Source organism: Peromyscus leucopus, chromosome 23 (assembly GCF_004664715.2).
Source record: "Peromyscus leucopus breed LL Stock chromosome 23, UCI_PerLeu_2.1, whole genome shotgun sequence".
NCBI classification, from domain to species: Eukaryota; Metazoa; Chordata; class Mammalia; order Rodentia; family Cricetidae; genus Peromyscus; species Peromyscus leucopus.
This window is the reverse complement of record NC_051082.1, coordinates 40,909,121-40,932,148: the sequence shown is the minus strand read 5'-3', so window position 1 is coordinate 40,932,148 and position 23,028 is coordinate 40,909,121. Positions and strand designations below refer to the sequence as shown.

Here is a 23,028-nt window from a genome sequence, read left to right as displayed (position 1 = left end):
TGTAGGGGACACAGGCCCTCCCCTAAGAACTCCCATACCCAACTCCGTACTCACACAGGAATATTACTGCTCTGGGTTAAGGGGTTAAGTGTTAACAGAAATGGCATGCATATTAAGCACTAACTGTATACACAGGCAACAAAGAACATCCGGCTACGACACCTTGGTGTCCTCGGGGCTCCGACTCCCATGGGGCATATGAAGGACCCCTCTCATCCTTGTGAGCTATCCCAGTGGCCTGTGGCAGGTGGAGTCTGCAACGCTGGGGGTTTCAGGTGAAGACAGGCCATTTGTCCCCAAAGGCCACCACACCTTGGTGTCCTCGGGGCTCCGACTCCCATGGGGCATATGAAGGACCCCTCTCATCCTTGTGAGCTATCCCAGTGGCCTGCAGCTGATTCGATTCCACACTGGGGGTATCAGGTGAAGACAGGCCATCTGTCCCCAAAGGCCACCCCAATGTTCCACGGGCCCTTCATGCTCTGCCTCCTGACTGAGGTGCTTGGCATTCAGCTCCTGTGCTCTAAGGATGACTTCCTGGACCCCTCTGCCATTTATGCCCTGTGGGACAGCAGGCACCAGGCCCCTGGAGAAGAGCAAGGATGCTACATACAGGCCGGGGTCAGATCCTGGGCCAGGTGTAGCATCTCAGTGCCAAGACATCTGCGGTCTATGGAGAGCAGCCTGGATAACAGGTGGGGGATCAGGGTCCCTCTTCCACATACATACCCTGCCAGGTAAACATCCCATGGGAATGAAGGATGCCACCAGGACACAGCCCAGGAGCTCAAAGAGCCATCCAACCTCTGGGTTCCAGTCTCCAAGGCTGACCTGCCTTGTGATTTCCAGGATCTGCAGAGCCTGCCCCCACCCCCACCCCGGGCCTCAAGTGGCCACCCTATCTGTAAAGCTGAGTGGCTCCTGGCACCTCCTGGCGTCCCCAGCCAGCCCTCCTGTGTGCCAGCCTGCCTCCCCTGGTGGTCAAGTGGCTGAACTGCAGTGGGTCCCTGGATGGTTTCAGAGGGGGTGGGGAGCTGGAGAGATGGCTCAGTGGTTAAGAGAACTGGCCGAGGCTTTGCTGACTCCTTCCTCATGGGAGGCCTTCACCTTTTTGGAGGACGGGGTGGGTTGGAGAGGAAGGCTGGGGGGGGCAGGAGGAGAGATGAGATGGGGAATCTGTGGTTGGTATGTAAAATGAATAAAAAATTTCTTAATAAAGGAAAAAAAAAAAAGAACTGGCTGCTCTTCCAGAGGACCCAGGTTCAATTCCCAGCAGACACAGGGCAGCTCACAACTGTAACTCCAGTTTCTGGGGAATCTGACTCCTCACACAGACACATATGTAAAACACCAATGAACATTTAAAAAGGGGGGGATGGGGGAGATGGGGGCGTGGCTAACTCAAGGGCCAGGGCCAGGTAGGTCTGCCTAGGTCCCTCCAAGCCTTGCACCTTAATACACAAGAGGTCCTAGAGCTCCAAGCTGCCGACGGAGCCCAAGACTCAAGGAACAAGGCCACACTGCTTAGGGTTTCTGTCATTGTGGTGAAACACCATGACCAAAGCAACCTGGGGAGGAAAGGGTTTATCTGGCTCACACTTCCACATCACTGCTCATCACTGAAGGAAGTCAGGACAGGAACTCAAGCAGGGCAGGAACCTGGAGGCAGGAGCTGATGCAGAGGCCATGGAGGGGAGCTGCTTACTGGCTTGATGATTATGGCTTGCTGCTCATGTCTTGGTCAGCCTGCCAGGATCACCTGCCCAGGAATGGTACCACCCACAATGGGCTGGGCTCTCCTATTCTGCTGTCAATCACTAATTAAGAAAATACCCTACAGGCTTGCCTACAGTCCAATCTTATAGAGACATGGTTTCTGTGTAGCCCTGGCTGTCCTGGAACTCACTCTGTAGACCAGGCTGGCCTGGAACTCAGAGATCTGCCTGCCTCTGCCTCTCAAGTGCTGGGATCAGAAGTGTGCATCGCCACACATGGCATGGAGGCATCTTAATTGAGGTTCCCTCCTCTCGGATGACTTCAGCTTGTGTCACGTTGACATAAAACAAGCCAGCATACTGCCACACTCAACCACATTGCTACTGAGCCAGTCCTGCCCACGTGTGGCCTGACTCCCCCAAGCCTCTTCCCCCACTGGTCTTTCTCAAGCCTGTAGAGTACACCCCAGCCTTGAGAAGACACACCCTTGCAGCTACTCAAAGGACCCCATCATAAACCAGGTCACCTGTGTCCAGGGCACAGATCCCAGGCCCATGGGGGCATATTATTATAGTGTCCCCCTCTGTCCTCCTGTCCATCTGCACAGACAGGGAGCAACTGACATGTCCAGAGAAGATGATGCTTAGCTTCGATTTTCAACTGGACACCAACTAGAGTGAGCTGGGAAGAGTCTCAGTGAGGGGCCATCTAGATCAGGTTGGTCTGTAGGCATGTCTGTGGGGGACTGTCTTGATTGCCTCAATTGAAGTGGAAAGACACAGCCAGCACCATGACTGGGGTTGGCACCAGAATAATCTAAAAGTAGAAAAGCAAACTGAGCCAGGTGGTGGTGGCGCATGCCTTTAATCCCAGCACTGGAGGCAGAGGCAGGTGGATCTCTGTGAGTTCAAGGCCAGCCTAGTTACAGAGTGAGATCCAGGACAGCCAAGGCTACACAGAGAAACCTTGTCTCAGAAAAATATAAAAAGAAAAAGAAAAAAAAAAGAAGAAAACTAAGCCCTAAGTGTGCACGTATTCCTTTCTCTCTGCTTTTGCCTGTGGATGTCACGTGATCAGCTTCTCCAAGCCCTGCCCGCTGTGACTCCCCCGCAGTGACAGATTGTAACCTGGAACCGGGAGCTAAAGCAAACTCTTCCTCCCTTTGGTTGCCTTGTCTGGATTTTATCACAGCCACAGAGAAGAAATGGGACAGAGAATGAGAGGCCACCCACAGCGCCTGGTACATGCCCAGGGCTGGGACACAGGTGCCGGGCCCCTGGCACAGAGACACGCTGAGAGGTACGTGTGGGAGGGTCGATGTCTTTATTGAGGATACAAGGACCCAGAGTGGGAGGCATGGACCCCCGAGCATCTCGTCTGGGGTCACAGCACCAGTCTCTTCCTGAGAAGGGCCAGGGCCCTGTTGCCAGCAACGGACAGCTCACGTCTGCCCGCCTTTGCTCTTCGAGGACCAGATCTTGGACAAGCTGAACCTGGACTTCTTCCTCTGCAGGCCTAAGGGGAGGACGGAGCAATGAGCCTCCCACTGAGGCTCCTGCGGTTCTTTCCCACTCCCACAGGAAGCCCGCCCCCCCCCCCGACCTGGGAAGCCCGTCCTCCCTGCCCCCCCTGTGCACCCATAATTACCCAGGTTCTGGATCATGTTCTCCAGCATTTGGTCCTCTTCTTGTTCCCTGGAGTGGAGACAGGGTGACTGTGAGGGCGTGGGCCCTGGAGAGCTACAGGTAACATGTGCATGCCCACAATATCTCTCTCTCTCTCTCTCTCTCTCTCTCTCTCTCTCTCTCTCTCTCTCTGTCTCTCTCTCTCTGTCTCTCTCTCTCTCATACTCTCTCTCACTCTTTCTCTGTCTCTCTGTCTCTCTCATGCTCTCTCTCACTCTTTCTCTGTCTCTCTGTCTGTCTCTCTCTGTCTCTCTCTCATGCTCTCTCACTTTCTCTGTCTCTCTGTCTCTCTCATGCTCTCTCTCACTCTGTCTCTTTGTCTCTGTTTCTGTCTCTGTCTCTCGCTCTCACTCTTTGTCTCTGTCTCTCTGTCTCTCTGTCTCTGTCTCTGTGTGTGTCTCTGTCTCTCTCATGCTCTCTCTCACTCTTTCTCTGTCTTTCTGTCTCTCTGTCTGTCTCTCTCTGTCTGTCTCTCTCTCCCTCTCCCCGCTCCACCCTAACACCAGGGTCAGTCCCACCCGGCCCTAGCTATTCCCCTGCAACATGAGCGTCTCCACGCATCCCTTCATCCCCAGGCAACTGTCTGCCTCCCCAGCCCAGCCACTTGACAGTGAGTTGGGGATAGCAGATGACCTGTTCTGACACTGGGTAAGCCCCTGTTGGGGTCACACAGAGTGTGGCTTAAGTCCAGCTTTGGGCTGACTCTGTGTGCCCTGGACATGGGGCCTCACTTGACACAAGAGAGCCAAGCAAGCTGAGCACAAGCGTGTTCACACTCATCTCCCTCTGCTCTTGACTGGATATGACATCACTAGCTGTCTCAAGTTCCTGCCACATTCAGGACCATGGAGAAGCTTGGCAGCCACCAGAAAACACACAGCTACACATATCTGGTTAAAATTAAGTGCTAACCTGGGTGTGATGGTATAGGCCTATGATCCCAGCTACTTCTGGGATAACATCCCAGCTAAGTATGGGATGAGAGGATTGAGTTTCAAGTCTACCTGGGCCAAAGAGTGAGTTCAAGGCTAGCCTGGGCAACTTAGTTAGACCATGTCTCAAAATAAAGTAACAACAGTGCTCGGGCTATAGCACAACACTAAAGTCTCCAGTGAGGGGCTGGGGTGTGGCTCAGTGGTAGAGCACCTGCCTAGAATCCCCCAGTGAGGAGCTGGGGTGTGGCTCAGTGGTAGAGCACCTGCCTAGAATTCATGAGGCTAAGTTTAATTCCCAGCACCACACATACAAGATAAAAGTAAAAGAAGTTTTAGGGGCTGGAGAGATGGCTTAGCAGTTAAGAGTGGAGGACCCAGGTTTAGTCCCCAGAACCCACATAGCAGCCCACAACCACCTGTAGCCATAGTTCCAGAGCATCTGACGCCCTCTTCTGGCCTTGTACATACGAGGTGCACATAAATTCTCGTAGGAACACAGGCACACATATAAAATAGTAAATAAACAAATCACATTTTAAAAGCCAGTTTAGACTCAACTGTTCAGTTTCATAGGCCAAAGGTCGTGGTGTATTGGCTGTTCATGGCTGCCACACAGGACAGCATGGATGACAGGCTGTTTCCTTCATTAGCTGTACTGGGCAGTGCTGTCCTTAAAGGCTAGGGTCCTGAGTGAGAAAGACCCCCAAGGGAGGACTAGCCTCCCCAAAGCTGAGTCCTCTTGTGAAATGCAACCTGGGTCCCACTGAGTAAGAATAGCCTGCCAGCCGGGAGCAACTCTGACCCCAGCCTGCCCTCCCCAGGTCCCCTGTCCCTCACCGGAGCCGATCCTCATCCAGGAAGTCAACGATGTCACTTCGGTCATTCACAGTGTTCACATATTGACTCAGCAGCTCCTGTTCCCGCTCGCGGTCCCTGGGGGACTTCAGACCCTCTGTGGGGACAGCCTGCCATCAGTAGGAGTCCCATTCTGCTCAGGGACAGGATAGTCACACATCTGTGTGCTGGACTCCTCCGATGGAGAGCAATGCATGGTGGAGGAGCTTGCAGCATGGGCTGGATCAGGAACCGGGCCACACAGCCTGAGTGTGGAGCCTCTGGTATCTGTGTCTGTATTATGCAAGGCTGAGGCAGGGGTCCTACAGCAGGATGTGGTGTGAAGTCTGTCCTCACTGCTCAAAGTGCCCCTCTCATGTCACCCTCGGAATCCCTCACTAGCTGGCTGTCGGGGGGTGGGGGCAGAGCAGGGAGCATACTATGAGGTCCTTACTTTGAAGAACATCACACTTAGGCACAGAACAGCTAAGGCATTTGTCTGAGGTCACACAGCCAGAAGCATAGGAACAAAGCCAGAAGCCTCGTGGCTCAGCCACAACCATATCACCATTAGACTCTCATGGGTCAAGGCAGGGCAAATGGGGAAGTTGGCACACAGGTCTGTGGCTCTTAGGTCAGGCTTCCTGGGGACAGACGAGTACCTGGCTTGTCCATTAGCCTCCGCAGCTCTTCCTGGAGGTCCAGCTGCCTCTCCTCCAGGCACTGGTCCTTGGACCTGCAGGACACACATGACTGAGGCCCAGCCTGACCAGGCTGTCCCCACCACATCCAGGGCACTGCAAGGCTCAGGGGTCTCACTTGTACATGAGTTCCGATTCGAGCCTCAGCAGCAGCTGCTTCTCATGAATAAGCCGGAACCAGTCCACCATGAGGCTATCCTCTGAAGCATCTGTGGAGAGACACAGCTCGGGCAGAGAAGCCACAGAGTGCCTGGTACCCACCCTGGTGCAGAAGGGCAGACCTGGGACAGGGTGAAAGCTAGCCAGAGGTACTCAAGAGGGCCTGCAGTCAGCCTGGGCATGGCCAATCTGCAATTAGTGTGGGGTGGAGCCAGCCTGCACCAGTAAGGGGCATGGTCAATCCGCAACCAGTAAGGGATGGCCAACCAGTGTGGCCACAGCCATCCAGTGTAGGTATGACCAGCCTATAGGAATATGACCTGGGCAATAGGGGTAAGGCCAGCTCATGGGCATGGCCAGCTGTAGCATATAGTCAGCCCATGGAGATGTGGCCAGCCATTGGGAGTGTGGACCGCCAGTAAAGGTGTGGAGTCATTTAGGAGCATGAAAAGCTGACAGAGTGTGGCCACCAGCCACCAGTGGGCACACGGTCAGCTCTGGGGCATGGCCACGGACAAGCCCCGAGCTGCTTACCTCCCTCGGCTGCCCGCAGCCGCTTCTCCAGCTCTACACCCCGGAGCTCCAGGATGTCCAGCTGATTCTCAATGTTCTGCAGCTGCCTCTGCAGCTCCTCCTCGGGGATGTAGTTGGGGTGCAGCTGGGGGACCAACGGAGAGTGAGTACAAGCCCAGGACCAAAGCCCAGCTGTCCCCTGATACCCAGATGACTCACCCTGACTGGGGAGGTCACGGTCTCACCATGTGGAGCAAGGGCACTGTCCAGGGCTGCCGGCCTCTCTAGAAAACAGACGGACGACTGAGGCCCCGTCTCAGGGCACCAAGCCTAACAGAACCCGGATGCGGCCTGGACATGACCCGACCCCTCTCTTTTAGGCCGTGAGCCCCAGCAGGCACTGCCCCCTTTACCACCTTCTCAGCAGAATGGCATCTCTGGGACCAACCTCGTGTCCCCCACGTGGGTGTCTTCTCCTCCTTCCGGTGCCTGGCCTGAGCTTCCTGCTTCTTGAGCTCTGGCTGGAGCCAATCGGCAGAAACATCCAGGCTGGCAGGGACAGCTAGTTTCTTACGGTGTGATGGGGCAGGAGAGGGGGCTGCCGGCACAAAAGCAGTGGGCAGAGGCATGTGAGGCCTGCTGGCCACAGCCCCGACACTGAGAGGAGCCGGGCTCTAAGCCCCTACTCTGTCCCAGGCAGACAGTGTTACAGCGCCACACACCTACCATGGTAGGGCGCCTGTACTGCCCAGACTGGCCACATCCACCAGGGAGGCAGCATCCAACAGACCCACAAAGCCAGTGCCACTGACATCACAGAGTGTGACCTGGGAAGTGGCCCACTAAGGGCACAGCTGTGCTAACGCAAACCTGGCCCAACACATAGTCATTCACAGGCACACCTAAACATGCATGTGCATGCATGCCTGACACACACATACACAGACTATGCCTGAACATGCCTCACACACATACATCCCGTGCATGAATACACATGTGTACACATACAAGTCATGCCTCACACATGTATATTCCATGCCTGAACACACATGGGCATGGCAGACTATACCTGAACACGCCTAGTACACATATATACCATGCATGAACATGTGTGCACATATTTATGAACATAAATATTCACACATATCTCTTATATCTAAGCATGCATGTACATATTGATACCCAAATATGTGTGCATACATAAATCCTGTGTCTGAACATGCACATATACACATGCCCCATATACATGTATCATACATATGTATGCACACACATATCTTGTGCCTGAATACATGAGTGCACATTAAGCCCATCCAGGAACACACATGTACACACATCCATACCATATGTAAGCACGCCCTCTAGCTGAGCAGGGCCTCTGCCTGACCCCAGTCAGAGTACATAATTCACACAAGGACACACTTGAGTTCTTCCCATTACCTTCGAGGTTGGGCCCGGAACCAGCCGGGCATGGTGTCCTCTTGTGCTGAATGGGAGTCAAGATGATGTGGATGCTGGGCTCAGAGCTGCTGGAGGCGTTTTTGGGAGTGTCCCCTGCCCTGGGCTCCACCAGGACTGGCACTTCTTTTTGCTCCAGAGTCCTAGGTGGAAGATAAGGTGAGGCCCAGCCCAGACAGGGACAGCCAGGAGTCTGTCTCAAAGCCATTCGCCTATGTCCAAGGTCCGCATGCTCTGAAGGAAGCCACCTGGCCAGGTCTGCGTCATCCTGGCCTCTAATTCCAGAACCTGTCTGCTTCCACCCCCAGGGCACAGGGCTGTGGGCCCCCACATGCTCCGTGTGGGGCGCGGGGTGCCTCAGGCTTGCAGGGACCAGACGCACTGACACCCACCCCAAGCCAGGCTCGTGCGAGCTGCCTGGCATGGCACAGCTACTCTGAAGTCACCAACCACATCCCTTAAGCCATCCCACTGGGATGAGGTGTCCCCATCACCTGGCAGGTGAAGGGTCCCAGGACACCAAGCTGGTGTGAACCAGCTTTTTCTATGGATACTGAAAGGTCCGAGTGTATGCATGCCTTCTGGCCAGAGTTGTGTCAATTCCTGGATGTATACTGCCATGCTTCCACACATACTTAATTAGGCACCTGCTGTGTGCTAGGCCAACTCATACAGCAGACCCACAGGCACAGGTGTGGCCCTGCCAGCAAGCAGCCAGCCCTGCTCACCTCCTTGCAGAGTTTTTCTTATCCACCGGCTTCAGGCGGGCCCTCCACCCTTCTGGCCCCTCCTCCTGGCCTTCCTGAGAGGTGGAGCCTGGACCTGAGTGTGAGAAACAGACCAAGTAGGTGAGACAGGTGGGGATGTCTCTTCACAGCCAACTGCGCCTTTCAACACCCCCAGAGCCAGCCCGGCACACAGGACAGAGGTGGGGCTTCCAGCCTGGCTGCTGTGTACCCCCGGGTCACTACTCCTTTCCAGGCCTCAATTTCCAATCTGTCCAATGGGTGTTGACATGGAAGGGAAACTCTGTGGACTGAGTCTCTGTGATGGGCGACATGGTGTTCAATGGCTGGGCATGACTACCTATCCATGGTCATTCTTGGCTCATGCCTAAGAGTGGACTAAACAGTGAGCTCGGTCAAAGGGCAAGTTACAGAAAGACACCTTTGTGGTGCATCGTGAACCCCACTTCCCCAGACATTTACAGACAGGGCAGGGGTATGTGGACCCGGGGTGTCTGGAAAGAGTTGCCGGGGGACAGCAGGACCCCAGTTCTAGGCAGAGCCATTGTGAAGGTAGACAAGGCCTCTTTCTGCACCCTGGGGACACAGCTAAGGACAGAAGGCAACATGACCTGGGATTACATATGAATCTAGGACAATGATCATGGTGTGACCCTGGGGACACTGGCCACAGCCACACAGCCAGCAGATGAAGACCCATAGAGGACAATGGGTTCTGAGAGCTGGGCCACAGGACAGCAGACACCCAGAACACCCTTCAAAGAGAAAGGCAGCTGGGGCATATAGCAACACTTGGGGAGTGGCCAACCCCAGGGCCCTGTACCCCTCCACCCCTCCCCACGCCATAGCAGGGACTCTCACCCTTCATTACTGCCGCCTCTGCTTGGGGTCTGGAGCCAGCACTGGTCTTACCAAGCCCTGGAGATGTACCCAGGCTCTTGTTGCCAATCTGGAGTGATACGGATGCCCATGGGGTATCGCCCACACTCAGGGGGACTGTAGACTCCATCTTCGAAGCGGGGGGCTGGGGCGTAGTTGAATGTGATAGCTTGGCTGAGGGAACCTTTTGTGGCACTTCATTCTTGGGAAGGGTGATTGAGACAGAGGACATGGCTGGGGAAGACCTGTGGGGTATGGGAGAATCCAGGAGTCACCCCCTCAAGAAGATAGTTTCCGGAGTGACCCCAATGAACTGAGGACAATCTACCCCAGGCCAGATGGCCCATGGCACCTGCTTGTGGTACTTCCGTGCACTGGAAGCTGCTTTATGCTATTAAATCGGGTGTGCACTGCATTAAAATGTCCCCCAAGTATGCTATGCGTGGGGTACCAGAGCTGAAGCACCAAGGAGGGAGGGCCCTGGCTGGAGCCACAGGCTGGCCGATACTTGCCCAGCTCAGTATTAAGTTACTCATAGGCTGGACAGTCCAGCCAGGCACCAGCCCCACCTGGGCTGCGTGGCTTTGGGTTACCTATATTCCCTTAGGTAACTCACATGCAGGTACACAGAGCACAGACGACACGTGGCACCACTCCAAGCTCTGGCAAGCCCATTCTGCAGGGCTAAGACAGAGGCGCCTATCACAGCCCAAGAGCAGCGGCGTGTTCTCTTCCTCACCCTAGGACCAGCCCAAAAGCCTCTGGGCAGTTACAAACAAGGAGTTTCCCACCCTGAAATCAAAGACCAACCCAGGATAGACGCCCTTGACTCACTACATAGCTGTACTCGACTGAATGGGTACTCGAAAACTCAGATCTACTGGAGAACCGCTGGGGAGCTTGAGATGTGATCTGATTTTAAAAAGGGGGTAGGTGCTGGGCAGTGGTGGCACACGCCTTTATCCCAGCACTCAGGAGGCAGAGGCAGGCAAATATCTGAGTTCAAGGTTAGCCTGGTCTACAGAGGGAGTTCCAGGACAGCCAGGGCTACACAGAGAAACCCTGTCTCAAAAATATGTGTGTGGGGGGGCATTTAGTAGATGTGACCACACTATAATGCAGTCACACTAGAGCACAGGGGCCCTCATTCAACACCACTAACCTTACAGGAGACAGACGACACAGGTGTGGCGGTGCACACCTGGGATCCCAGCACTGGGGACGCTAAGGTAAGAGGACTTGGAGTTGAAGGCCAGCTTGTGAATCAGACGGCTGGGATACATGAGACCTTGTCTCAAAAACACCAGGACTGGGCTGGCGAGAAGGCTCAGTGGATGAAAGTGTTTGCCATGAGGGCTGGAGAGATGGCTCAGCGGTTAAGAGCACTGACTGCTCTTCCAGAGGTCCTGAGTTCAATTCCCCAGCAACCACAAGGCAGCTCACACCTGTCTGTAACCCCAAGATCTGACACCCTCACACAGACATGCACATAGGCAAAACACTAATGTATATAAAAGAATAAATAAATTAAAAAAAGAAAAGAAAGTACTTGCCATGAAAGACTGGCAGCCTGAATTCAACCCCCAGAACCCACATGAAGGTGGAAGGAAAAACTGACCCCGTAAAATCGGTCTCTGACCTCCACACAGACATTGTGACATATGCACTCCTTCCCCACACACATCATACATAATTAAAAAAAAAAAAAGACCTGGGTGTGGCTCAGTGGTAGAGCCCCTGCCTAGAATCCCCCAGTGAGGAGCTGGGGTGTGACTCAGTGGTAGAGCCCCTGCCTAGAATCCCCCAGTGAGGGGCTGGGGTGTGGCTCAGTGGTAGGGCACCTGCCTAGCACGTGGGATGCCCTCACTTCCATCTCCAGCACTCTACGAAAGAAAAAAGGCAGAAGAGACAGGGAAAGTGGAGCCCAAACTACAGCGGAATCCGAGATGGACGGAGGCTGCCACCAACCAAGGAACGCCAGGCCCCTCCACACGCTGGAGTGAAAGGAGCCTCCCCTGGAGCCCTGGTGGAGTGCGGGCTGCCACAGGCTATGCTTCTGCCACTGAAGCTGTCCTTTGAGGAGTGACTGCCCCTCTATCTGCACCGCACGGTCAGTGTCTAGTGGGAGACACCATTGGTGCCAGGCACAAAGAGAGGCTCAGAACCCAGCTCCACTCACACAAGTTACCCAAGGCACGGAGCCAGGCAGTGCTGCTCCCAGCTCAGCACCTGTTTTCCTGTCCACAAGACAGGCATAAGGGTCCTGGAGAACCAGTCTAGTGTGGGCCACCTGCAGCCACCGAAGCCGGTAAGACCAGCGTCCCTGCGTCCCTGCGTCTATCCTGTCCCCCACCTCCGCTTTCCAGATAAGGAAGCTAAGGCCACACAGTCATGGAGGAACAGAACTTCCCCATGTCCTGGTGGGCAGGCCATAGCCACACCCCACATCCCTCCCACCTACCTGCTTGGAGCCTGGGTACCAGCTCCCGCCAGCCCTGGCAAGGCCTTCCTAAGGACACTTAGCGCTTGCTCTCGACTGCTCTCCTGGCAGGGGTATCCACAGCAGCGGAGACCTTGCTGGCAGAGGCATTCAGTGCGGCCGGGACCTTACCAGTGGGGGCATTCACCACAGTGGCGACCTTGCTGGTGGAGGTAGTCACCACAGGGGGGACCCTGCCATTGGGGGCATTCACCACAGTGGGGACCTTGCTGGTGGAGGTAGTCACCACAGTAGAGACCTTGCTGGTGGGGGCATTCACCACAGTGGTGGCCTTGCTAGTGGAAGTATTCACCACAGTAGAGACCTTACTGGTAGAGGCATTCACCACAGCGGGTACCTTGCTGGTGGAGGTATTCACCACAGTGGACACCCTGCCATTGGGGGCATTCACCACAGTGGGGACCTTGCTGGTGGAGGTATTCACCACAGGGGGGACCCTGCCATTGGTGGCATTCACCACAGTGGTGACCTTGCTGGTGGAGGTAGTCACCACAGAGGGGACCCTGCTGGCAGTACTGTTGCTGGCTGGGGATGGGGCAGGATTCTGAAAAAATTTCTCTCGGGCTTGCTGGGTCCTAGAGGCTGCGGGGGTCCAGGCTGGGGTGGCCGTTGAGTTTGGAGATGCTGCGCTCAAGCTGAGCTGAGTCTTGACACCTTTTGAAGCTGCCTGGCCTTGGGCCCAGACGGGGGAGAGTCCAGGCACTCGGGTACACCACAGGATGAGAGCCGATGGTCGCTGTGCTGCCCTGGGCAGGTGATGACCATCCTGTCGGGGAGCTATTAGTCACGTGGGTGACGGCTTTGCTATTCACAGAAGTAGTGGCCACTGGGCTCGTGGGCAGCCTGGGCCCTGCGGGGCTCCCCACGTGGACACGGGAGGTGGCTGGCTGGCTAAGTTCAGTCTGGACAAAGCCTCTGGCAGTCATGTTGCTGCCTCCAGCGGACTCCCAGGCTGCTGCCCTGGCCCTCAACGGCTGTCACCTCTCCGCGTCCATTTGCTTCCTGAACCTTCCGGGAGGCATTGCTTGGCCTGGTGTCTGCAGCAATAGCTCCTGGCTGTCTGGAGGCCAGTTTTGACAACTTGGGGCTCACAGAGGTGACTTCTGAGCTGTGATGAGTACAGACAAAGACGCCCGGCTCTCCCGTGGCACGGTAGGCCCCTGAATGCAGCGTGCTGGAGCACTGTTTACACCTGTGGAAGGAAGCCACAGAGACTCAGAGCTGCACCCTGCCTCAGTCACTCATTCATGTCACTCTCCCAAAAGCACACATTGCCGTAGTCCTGTATCTACTCATGCGGCCGTTGATTTATTCAACAAATGCTCGTTGATGATTTCAATGAGTTACAGCTTCCACTGGTACGCTTGTCAGGGCTGTGGACACCACAGAAAGTGCTCAAACATGTCACCAGATGCGTACACAAAGGCTACATAGTGTGCCCCCTTTTCAGGAGTCCAACTACCCCAAGCTCGAAGAAGACGGACTTGAGATTCACTCCTTGTCCCCCAAATCTAGAAGCTTCAGGGAGACAAGAAGACAAGAGTCACAGAGTCAAAAAACTCAACACAACCTGGCAGTGGTGGCGCACGCCTTTAATCCCAGCACCTGGGAGGCAGAAGCAGGTGGATCTCTGTGGGTTCGAGGCCAGCCTGGTCTATAGAGTGAGTTCCAAGACAGCCAGGGCTACACAGAGAAACCCTGCTTCAAGGCAAAACAAAACAAAACAAAAAACACAAAGGGCTTGGATAACAAGGGAAACTGAGTCATGTGTCTAGGACACCCTGAGGGGACATTAGAGGAGGACATTAGGGTTCAGCAGTGCTGTCCCGGGAGCTGGGGAAGGTTGTGAACAGGAAGTGTGCACCCAGACATGCAGCGGGGACCATACCTGAAGCAGCTTCGGTGGTAGAGCCGCCCATCAGCCAGGTGCCGCTGCACAAGGTGAACATGTTTGCCACAGACCCCACAGATGCTGCTGACGGAGCTGCCTGCAGTTCCCAGAGCCTGCAGGGAAGGGTCGGGAGCTGCTGAGGGGCAGCTGACCGTTCCAGACTCCCACCTCAGCCCAGGGGGTGGCCAAGAGATCCCATTGTACAGGCTGGAGAACTGAGACCCTGGGGAGCCACGAGCCAGGGCATGGGCATGGCTACACACTCAGGACCTCCAGACCGGCCCTGTCGGGGAGCAGGAGACTGATTTCGGAGATCCTGGGGACCCAGTGTGGGGCTAGAGACAAACCTAATTCCTTCTGCTACCCTGCCAGGCTCTGGGATCAGGCCAGTTCCCCCAGCATCCAGGCCGGCCTTGCTCTGGCTTCATGGAACCTGGAGTAACCACTAAAGAACAGCAGGGGGCACTCAAGCTCAGCACTGCAGGGCTGGCCAGGGACGGAAGGTCCAACCCAGTGTCCCTTCCCATCTAGGAAAGAGGACAATCTAAACCAGCCCAGAAAGGTCTGTGCAGTTTCAGCTCCATCCCATCTGGATGACCTCAGTTTACCCATCTGTATTACGGGATTCACAGTGCTTGCCACATTGAACCGGAGCCCAGCAGAGCCACCTCAGTGGATGCTCTGGATGCAAAGCATGGGGAGGGGTACTGTGCCCTAAGAGAATATCCCACACAGCTCTGTGTTTGGGTATACAGCTGGCCCTGCAATGCCCACTCAACCAAGGTATGCTTACAGCCTTTGGGGGTGGCCTCTCCGAGCCTCCCTCACTCCTCCGAACCACGGGGTTTGTCCTAGCTGGAGACAGTGGTGACCTCTGGGCTGGAGCAGGTGAGGGCAACTTGGCGGCAGGCTGGGACAGGACCTTCTTTCCAGAATGTTCTTCAGTCGAGTCTGATGAGGGTCTCTTCACACCAGCCATGCCTCCAACTGGCATGAGACACAGGGAACAGGGGTTAGGAGGGTCTCATCCAGGGCTCGTACACCCTAAGAGGTCCCTGAGCCCACAGTGAATGGCATGGGCCTCCTAGGACAGCTGGCGGGGTGCAGAGCTGGGTAAGGACAGCCCCGGGGCACATTCTTTCCAGCAAACCCTGACCTGGCCCTCACCCCGTCTCCCAGCCGACAACCCCATCTGGGGTCACGGAAAGGGACTTTTCTGTTTCCAAACCACCATTCCAGGCTGGCCCTCGGCCCAGGGGGATTCCGGAGATTTCTAAAGCCATAAGAGGAATGTGGTGCAGGAAGCCAAACAGCTCCCCACTCATGGGCTGGGTGAAGACCCGGTCTGTCCGCCCTGCCTGGGCCACACAGCTTCCATTGCCACAGCCAACCATGAGTCACCCAGGGTCTGCCGAATGATTCCGACAGCTGTCTAAGACCTTGGGGGTTGAGGACAGAAAGACCAGGACAACAGTGCATCTAGGAGCACACAGTAGGCACAAGCCTTCCTTAGTGTTCCCCGGCAGGACCAGGTTGGGGAATAAGGGAGCCCAGGAGCCTCACTCTATACTTGCACAAAGGTCTCTGGTTGCCTTGGTAACAGATACAGCTATGAGGACCCACATGAGTAGTCTCCAAAAGGTACCCTCCCTGCATCACTGCCCACCCTAGGGCTCAGTGCTGTGGCATGGGGACTGAGGGTGGGCATGGAGCCCAAGAGGAAGAACCGCAACATGGGCTGGTGGTCCTGAAGCGTCGGCAGTCTTGACCATGCACCCGGCATGGCAGGGCCCTCCTGGACAAGGACTCACTTGGGGACCGGCCGTGGAAGTAGTTGTAATACTGTGACACGTAGGTGAGGATGCTCAGCCGGTCTGGAACCTTCAAGGCCACCATGTCCTCGGCGTCTAGCAGGGCTGGGATGCCCAACTGTTCCTCTGCCACTTGGAAGGCCTGGAGGGGGGTTTAAATCAGCAGGGCAGACAATGGAAAGAACTATTGCTGGGAAACCAACCCGGATGAAAGAGAAAATACTAAGAAGCCTGGGCTAAAAGTCCAAGGACTCCTGCCCGAGTGACCTCCCAGGCTCATCTGTCTGCTTGTATAAAGGTTCAATGTCCCAACAGATATTCCCCAGGAGACCAGACCCAGAGGGCTAGTTTAATGTTGGGGGCAGGTGCTGTGAACCCAGGGCCTCCAACTTGCTAGGCAGGTGCTCTACCACTGAGCCACACCCCAGCCCCTCACTGGGGGATTCTAGGCAGGTGCTCTACCACTGAGCCACACCCCAGCCCCTCACTGGGGAATTCTAGGCAGGTGCCCGAACACTGAGCCACACCCCCAGTGCTAGCACTGGCCCTGGACTCATAATCCTTCTGCCTCAGCCTCCCAAGTAGCTAGGACTAGGAGGTACAGGCTTGTCCTACCCAGCCTGACTCTAGGAGGCTCTTAGGGTATGTGCTCACCCCACCCCTGGGGCTTATTTATCACTCTAGAAAACATCTCTGAGCCTCCACAGCCCTGCTGGCCAAACGTCAACCACTTAGAGCAGCTTGTCCATGATGTGGCTGATCCCTGTGATGGGGACAGGATGCACTGGGCTGAGGAGGCCAGGAACCCGCACATACAGAGCACTTACTGCATACCAGCCGGGTAGATTGACAGCTCAGTGCCTCTCCCACCTTCACTGGCTGCCACCCGCCTCCAGCACCAAAGCTCCAGGGAGGCTACAATTACTGACCTATGTCTTTTCTGGAACTCACTCTGTAGACCAAGCTGGCCTTGAACTCACAGAGATCCGCCTGCCTCTGCCTCCCGAGTGCTGGGATTAAAAGCGTGCGCCACCACTGCCCGGCACTGACCTATGTCTTTGCTTGGCCCTCCCCACTTGCTTTCCTCACTAAGTAAGCCCTCAGGCTCCCTCTGTATTCTCTGTCCCCATCTGACTCTTGGTCTCACTGAGGGACCCGTCTCAGGTTGCTGATGAGCTCCACCAACGCAAGCCCTTCTCAGATTGCCAACTGTGGCTGCAGGCCTATCTCAGCTGCTCAGGAGGCTGAGGCAGGATGATTATGAGCTGAAGAGTATGCTGGGCTACAGAGTGAGTTCAAGGCCAGCCAGGCCTAGTTAAGAATACTATCTCAAAATCAAAAGTAAGAATGGGGGCTGAGAATATGGCTCAGTGGTAGAGCCCCTGCCTAGAATCCCCCAGTGAGGGGCTGGGGTGTGGCTCAGTGGTAGAACACCTGCCTAGAATCCCCCCAGTGAGAGCTGGGGTGTGGCTCAGTGGTAGAGCACCTGCCTAGAATCCCCCAGTGAGGGGCTGGGGTGTGGCTCAGTGGTAGAGCCCCTGCCTAGAATCCCCAATGAGGGGCTGGGGTGTGACTCAGTGGTAGAGCACCTGCCTAGATCATGAGGGGCTGGGGTGTGACTCAGTGGTAGAGCCCCTGCCTAGAATCCCCCAGTGAGGGGCTGGGGTGTGGCTCAGTGGTAGAGCCCCTGCCTAGTGTGTATGCCCTGGGTTTAAGTCTCAATACTGAAAAACAAAATACATAAAAATCTAAAAAATGTAAAACTCCACCAGCTCCATTTAGCTCCAGGCAGAGGTCACTGGCGTCCTGGCCCTGGTCCCCGGTGACTGGCAGGGCTCTCTTGTAGTTTCCCTCACTGAGGCTCCTCTTCCAGATGCCTGTGTGGCCTCCATGTGGATGCCACGTTGGGGTCCCGACACTGTTCCCACGTGTGCAGCCCCTAGGGTCTCCATGCCACTCTCGTACCAAGCAAGCCTCAGATCTCCTCTGACCCACAGAACAGGCTCAGGATCAGGCCATTACCACTGAAGGCCATGTGTACCCTCTGCGACCTCCTCCCCGACATTCCTTTCTCCTGCAGAGTCTGGAGAAGGAGAGCCTCCAGTCCACGCGTCCCAGGGGTCCAGTTTCACTGGCTCGGAGGAAAAGCCCAAAGTCCTTCTCCCCCAGGCCCTGCACCTGCCTCAGGACCCCACCCCTCCCTGGCTCCTCAGCTGCGTGGCCTGCCCAGCACTCTGTCGCCCACCCAAGATGGCTTCCTGAGAGCATCCACAGATCTGCCAAGGCATCCGTGCATCCCAGCCTCATCTCCCACCTCACACCCAGTGCGGCCAACACCCAGTGAACTGACTCTTGTGTGTGTGTGTGTGTGTGTGTGTGTGTGTGTGTGTGTGTGTGTGTATGTGTGTGTGTGTGTGTGCCTGGGTATGTTCATGTGTGCATGCATACATGCATATGGCACCCAGAGGTCAAGGTCAGACATTCCTGAAAGTGTTCTCTATCTTATGTTTATTTTTTATATGCATGGTGGGTGGGGGTATGTGCACAAATGTTCAAATGTGTGTGGTGTACATGTCATGCAGTGTGTGTCTACTATGTGCCTGTGTATGTAGAGGCCGGAGGTTGACACTGATGTCTTCCTGGATCGCTCTCCACCTTAGGTATTGATTCAGGGTCTCTCGCTTGAATCCCAAGTTAGCCAACTGGGTGTGTCTGGCTAGACAGCTTGCTCTTGGGGTCCCCTCTCTCCACCTCCCATGCACCGGCATGCCAGGCCAGCTGCCACATTCATCTGGCAGTTCTGGAGATCTGGACTTAGGTCTTCCATGTTTGCCCCACAAGCAGTTTTACTCAATGAGCCATATTCCAGCCCCCAGTGCTGGGACTAAAGGCATGTGCTACCAGACTCGGCCCAGAACTGAGTCTTTAATTGTGTTTCGTGCTAAGTTACAGAGGCTGCCCTACCTGGGCAGGTAAAGCATCTCATGTCTACTGTCTTAGTCCTCCCCAGAGATGCCAGTATCAGGGGCCCATGTGGACCCTGCTTGGCTCAGAGTAAGAACAGATGTGCGTTAGTCCAAGGGACCATGCATGGGGCATATTTTGTAGCAGGGTGACTTAGGCTGGCACATGGAAGTACAGAGTAGGTCTTGAATCAAGGGGCCCGGGAAGGTGATCCTGCCTACCCCCAGAACCCGCAGGACCCACCCTCCCACAGCTTCCGGGGCCTTGTTCTGCCCTGGGTAGATCAGCCAGGACACCCACAAGAAAAGAGGTTGGCTGCTACTCCCTGGGGCCTCACTGTCCAGGTGAGGAAGAGAGGAGTCCATGGGGCCTAGGACCCAAGATCAAACGTTGATCTCAGAACACAGATTGCCCAGCTCAGAACACAGATTGCGCAGCTTGGGACTGGCTGAGGAGCTGTGGCGAGGCCAAATCCCCAGAATGGGACCCCTGAATAGCCTAGTAGGTGCAGTGGCCCTTCAGATAAGAACTGGGAGTTTGAGGCAGAGGGCTTAAAGGACAGACAGCCGGCATCAGCTAGCCAACTCACCAGCTTGTTGTTCTCGTAAATGTTTTCCTTCCGGAGGGCATTGAAGTTTCTAGAAGACAAAAAACACTTATGTCAAGCCGGGTGTGGTGGCGCATGCCTTTCATCCCAGCACTCAGAAGGCAGAGGCACATGGGTCTCTGTGAGTTCAAGGCTGGCCTGGTCTACATAGCGAGTTCCAGGACAGGCAAGTCTCTAGAAGGAGACCTTGTCTCAACAAAACAAAGCATTTATGTCCAAAGCCACTCAACTCTAAGGAGAAAGCAGGGCCTCGGGGGCCATCTTGCCCAAATGGGGAAACTGAGGCCCGGAGTGGCACTGTGAACAACAGGTCTTGAGCAAAGGCGCGATGGCCAGGCTGCTGCCAGGCCTGGCTTGTGACCTCCTCTGACCACAAGGATGCCACTACCTCCTATCTGGGCACTGGGGACCCACAGTGCGCCCCCAGATCGACCCCCACCTCCAGCCCTTGAGGAGACTTGCTTTCCACTCCTGACCCCATCAGAAGCAGCAGGAAACAGATCCAGAGAGGCATAGCCAGCAGCCCAGGGCAGTCCAGCTAAGACACAGCTCAGGGTAGGCCAACGGAGAAAGGACGACATGGGGCGAACACGAGAGGCCCTAAGGCGGGGAACAAAGCTGACCTGCAGAGGGCGGAACGCCACAGGGCTAGCCCGTGACTCTGCCCATATGTCCATCTGGTCACCACTCACATTTCTGCGGCACCTCCTGCAGGGGGCGCTGTTCTGACCCCCCCCCCCCCCCCCCCCCCCCCCCCCCCACCTCTCAGCAGGAGGAAGGGTCTCCCATTCCATCTTTCACTCATGGGAAGGTGCGACTTGGTCAAGTTCCCCAGATGCCCCACCTGGTCCCTGGGAGGGCTTCAGAAATGAGTCCATGGGTGACCACGGGGTCCTAGCAAGTACCCCAGGTAGTGCCTGGACAGTAGAGCTTTCCTGGAGAAGCCAAGGGTGCCACCCACCCAGCTACCCAGTGGGCCCCAGGCACATGCCACAACATGCCCTGACACACCCAACGTGACACACCCGGGCCCACCTGAAAGCTGCCATGCCCCGCCCCATGTTGCCAAGACAGGTCAGCCAGAGCCTGCTGGCATCTCTGGGGAGGCTGGTGAAAAAGCGATTGTCCACCCATCCACTTGCGGTCTGTGGGTCCCAGGAGGCAGCCGCTGCCGCCCGAGTGACCTAAATTGTTCTGGAAGCTTCCTGGCACAGAGGAAGGGTCTCTGACCAAACACTGAGTCCTGTTTCTTAGTGTCTGCCTCTGGCAGGCCACTTCCCTTGGGACCCCAGTGTCCCTGTCGGTGAACAACGCAGCTTCAGAGACGGGGTTCTCTTTCTTTTCCTTAGACTTATTTTTCTGTTTAAAACAGTGATTACATTTTATCTATTTAGTCAGTGTGCTTGTGCGTGGGCGTGGGGGTGCCGTGTGTGTGTGTGTGTGTGTGTGTGTGTGTGTGTGTGTGTGTGTGTGTGGAGGACAGTCGGTTCCCCTCTTCACCATGCGAATTCTAACTGAACTCAAGTCCTCAGGCTCGGCAGCATGCTCCTTTACCCACTGACTCATTTTTGCCAGCCCAAGCCTCAAACTTTTCTTTCTTTCTTTCTGGTGCTAGGGATTGAACTCAGGGCCTCACACACGCTTGGTAAGCATGATACTACTGTGCTATATTCTCGGCCTTCTATGTATGTGTGTGTGTGTGTGTGTGTGTGTGTGTGTGTGTGTGTGGTGTGTGTATACGTTTATTTGTGAGCAGATGCTCGTGGAGGCCAGAGGTCAGTACCACGTGTCTTCCTGATCACTCTCCACCTTAATTTTTGAGGGTCTCCCAGTGAACCCGGAGCTCACTGATTCAGAAGGGCCGGAGACTCCAGGAATCCTCCTGTCTCCACCCACCATAGCCCCAACCCTGAGATTATAGATGTGTGCCACCACACCTGCCTTTTTCCATGGGTTCCGGTCCTCGATCCTCGAACTCAGGGCCTCATGCATGCAACAGCAAATGCTTTACCAACTCAGCTATCTCCTCAGTCCATCCTCTCCCTTCCCTCCCCTTTCCCTTCCCCCTCCCTTCCCCCTCCCTTCCCTGAGGTTTTGGGGACAGAGTAGGGCCTCACCCATGCTAAAAACACCTCTTACTACCGGGCTCCATCCCAGCCCCAAATCTGAGTCTTGTTCAGGACACTGCTTGATCAGATGTGACAGTCATGTCCCCAGTAAATAGGCAGGTCTCAACAATGAAGCAGGAAGGTTCTGGGTGCCTATAGCCACCTGACCTGGGTCGGCCTAGCTCTGAAGCCAGTCTGACAGCAGAAGTCAGGCCTTGCCCAGTTCTACGCTATGAGGTGGACCCTCAGAAGCCGGGGCTGCGAGCCCATTTTATAGACCAAGTAAAAGGAGACTGTTCAGACCTGTCACACGGTGAGGTGGGGGGCTGCAGTGGGCCCCCCTCCCTCCTTACAAAACTTCCCCCTTCAGCTTTCAGCCCAGCCAGCCAGCTGCCAGCTGCCCAGCCCTTCAGGAAACTCTCAGCACTTCCGGCCAGGACCACCTCCGTCCGATAACGCGTCCCAGATGCCAAGACCACCCGCACAGTGAGAGGTAAGTCAACCAACGACAAGAGCTGGGAAGGGCGGGGGTCAGGCCCCAGAAGTCTGGGTGGCCTCCATGCACCTGTGTGGGCCACCATCCACCTGAGCCTGTCCCCAGATGTTCTGGGACATCCTAGACCATCCAAGGACGGGCATGGCACGTGAGTGTCCAGCCGGCGCCCGACAATCCGGAGTCCTCCGGCCACACAGGTCTCTCCCATCCCCCACCGCTTGGAAAGCACAGGCCTTTCTCCAGAGCCCAGGGTCACTGACCTAAATGGCTACTGCTAGGAGGCTGGACAACAAGCTGTGTTTTGTTTCCAAACAGAGCAGGAAGAGGCCGGCTACCAGCCTCCTACTTTCGCCTCTGAACACCCAGGGGGCCCAGCGCCTCCCTGCAGCTCCGCAGCTCCATTTTGTCATCTAGCCCACAGTTCCAGGGACTCCGGAGTCTCCAGCAGTGCGGCCACACTCTGAGAAGGGGCACGTACAGAGATTGAGGGGCACTTCATTTGCAGCTAAGTGTAAACCGCTTTCCTGGGCCCAGACAGTCTCCGTGACCAAATGGAAGCACCCTGGCCAGTCCCTCAGTCCCCACAGCCTCCTGACACCAGGCCCAGACTCTGTACCTCAAACCAAGTCGTTCCCTGGCTCGGCCTGACACACTGGCCAGGGTCCCCTGAGGACACTCAGGTCCCCAAGTGGACATGTATATATCTTTGCCTTCCCATTCCCTTAGCTCATGTCCCCCTTGGCATGGCATACAGGAGGTAGCACGTCCATCCCTCGATTTCTGAGGCCTGAGCTAGCCAACAGGGCAGTCCATCAGAACCACCTTAGAATTCTTTTTCATCATTAGTACTGTGTGTAAACATGATGCGGAGGGCAGAAGGTCTGCTTTCTATGTGTAGACATCAGAGGACAGCTTTTTGGAATTATCTCCTTCATTTGGACGTGGGTTCTGGGGATCAAACTCAGATCACCAGGTCTGGGTAGAAAACGCCTTTACCCACTAAGCCGTCTCTCTGGCCCTGGAGT

The 23,028-nt window shown here is 55.6% G+C and overlaps 1 protein-coding gene across 1 annotated transcript in view; it reads right to left on the bottom strand.

The window, feature by feature from the left end:
- Positions 1–3,020: 3,020 nt before the first annotated feature.
- Positions 3,021–23,028, bottom strand: part of Micall2 (MICAL like 2) — a 28,825-nt gene continuing 8,817 nt past the window's right edge. The window contains 19 exon segments of the mRNA XM_028863195.2: positions 3,021–3,231; positions 3,364–3,410; positions 5,174–5,288; positions 5,833–5,906; positions 5,990–6,080; positions 6,565–6,688; positions 6,763–6,827; positions 6,992–7,141; positions 7,984–8,144; positions 8,730–8,823; positions 9,609–9,871; positions 12,088–12,181; positions 12,184–12,803; positions 12,805–13,109; positions 13,111–13,318; positions 14,015–14,130; positions 14,811–15,004; positions 15,829–15,970; positions 19,382–19,430. Of these exon segments, the coding sequence (XP_028719028.2) occupies positions 3,158–3,231; positions 3,364–3,410; positions 5,174–5,288; positions 5,833–5,906; positions 5,990–6,080; positions 6,565–6,688; positions 6,763–6,827; positions 6,992–7,141; positions 7,984–8,144; positions 8,730–8,823; positions 9,609–9,871; positions 12,088–12,181; positions 12,184–12,803; positions 12,805–13,109; positions 13,111–13,318; positions 14,015–14,130; positions 14,811–15,004; positions 15,829–15,970; positions 19,382–19,430 (2,986 nt within the window). The 3' untranslated portion in view covers positions 3,021–3,157.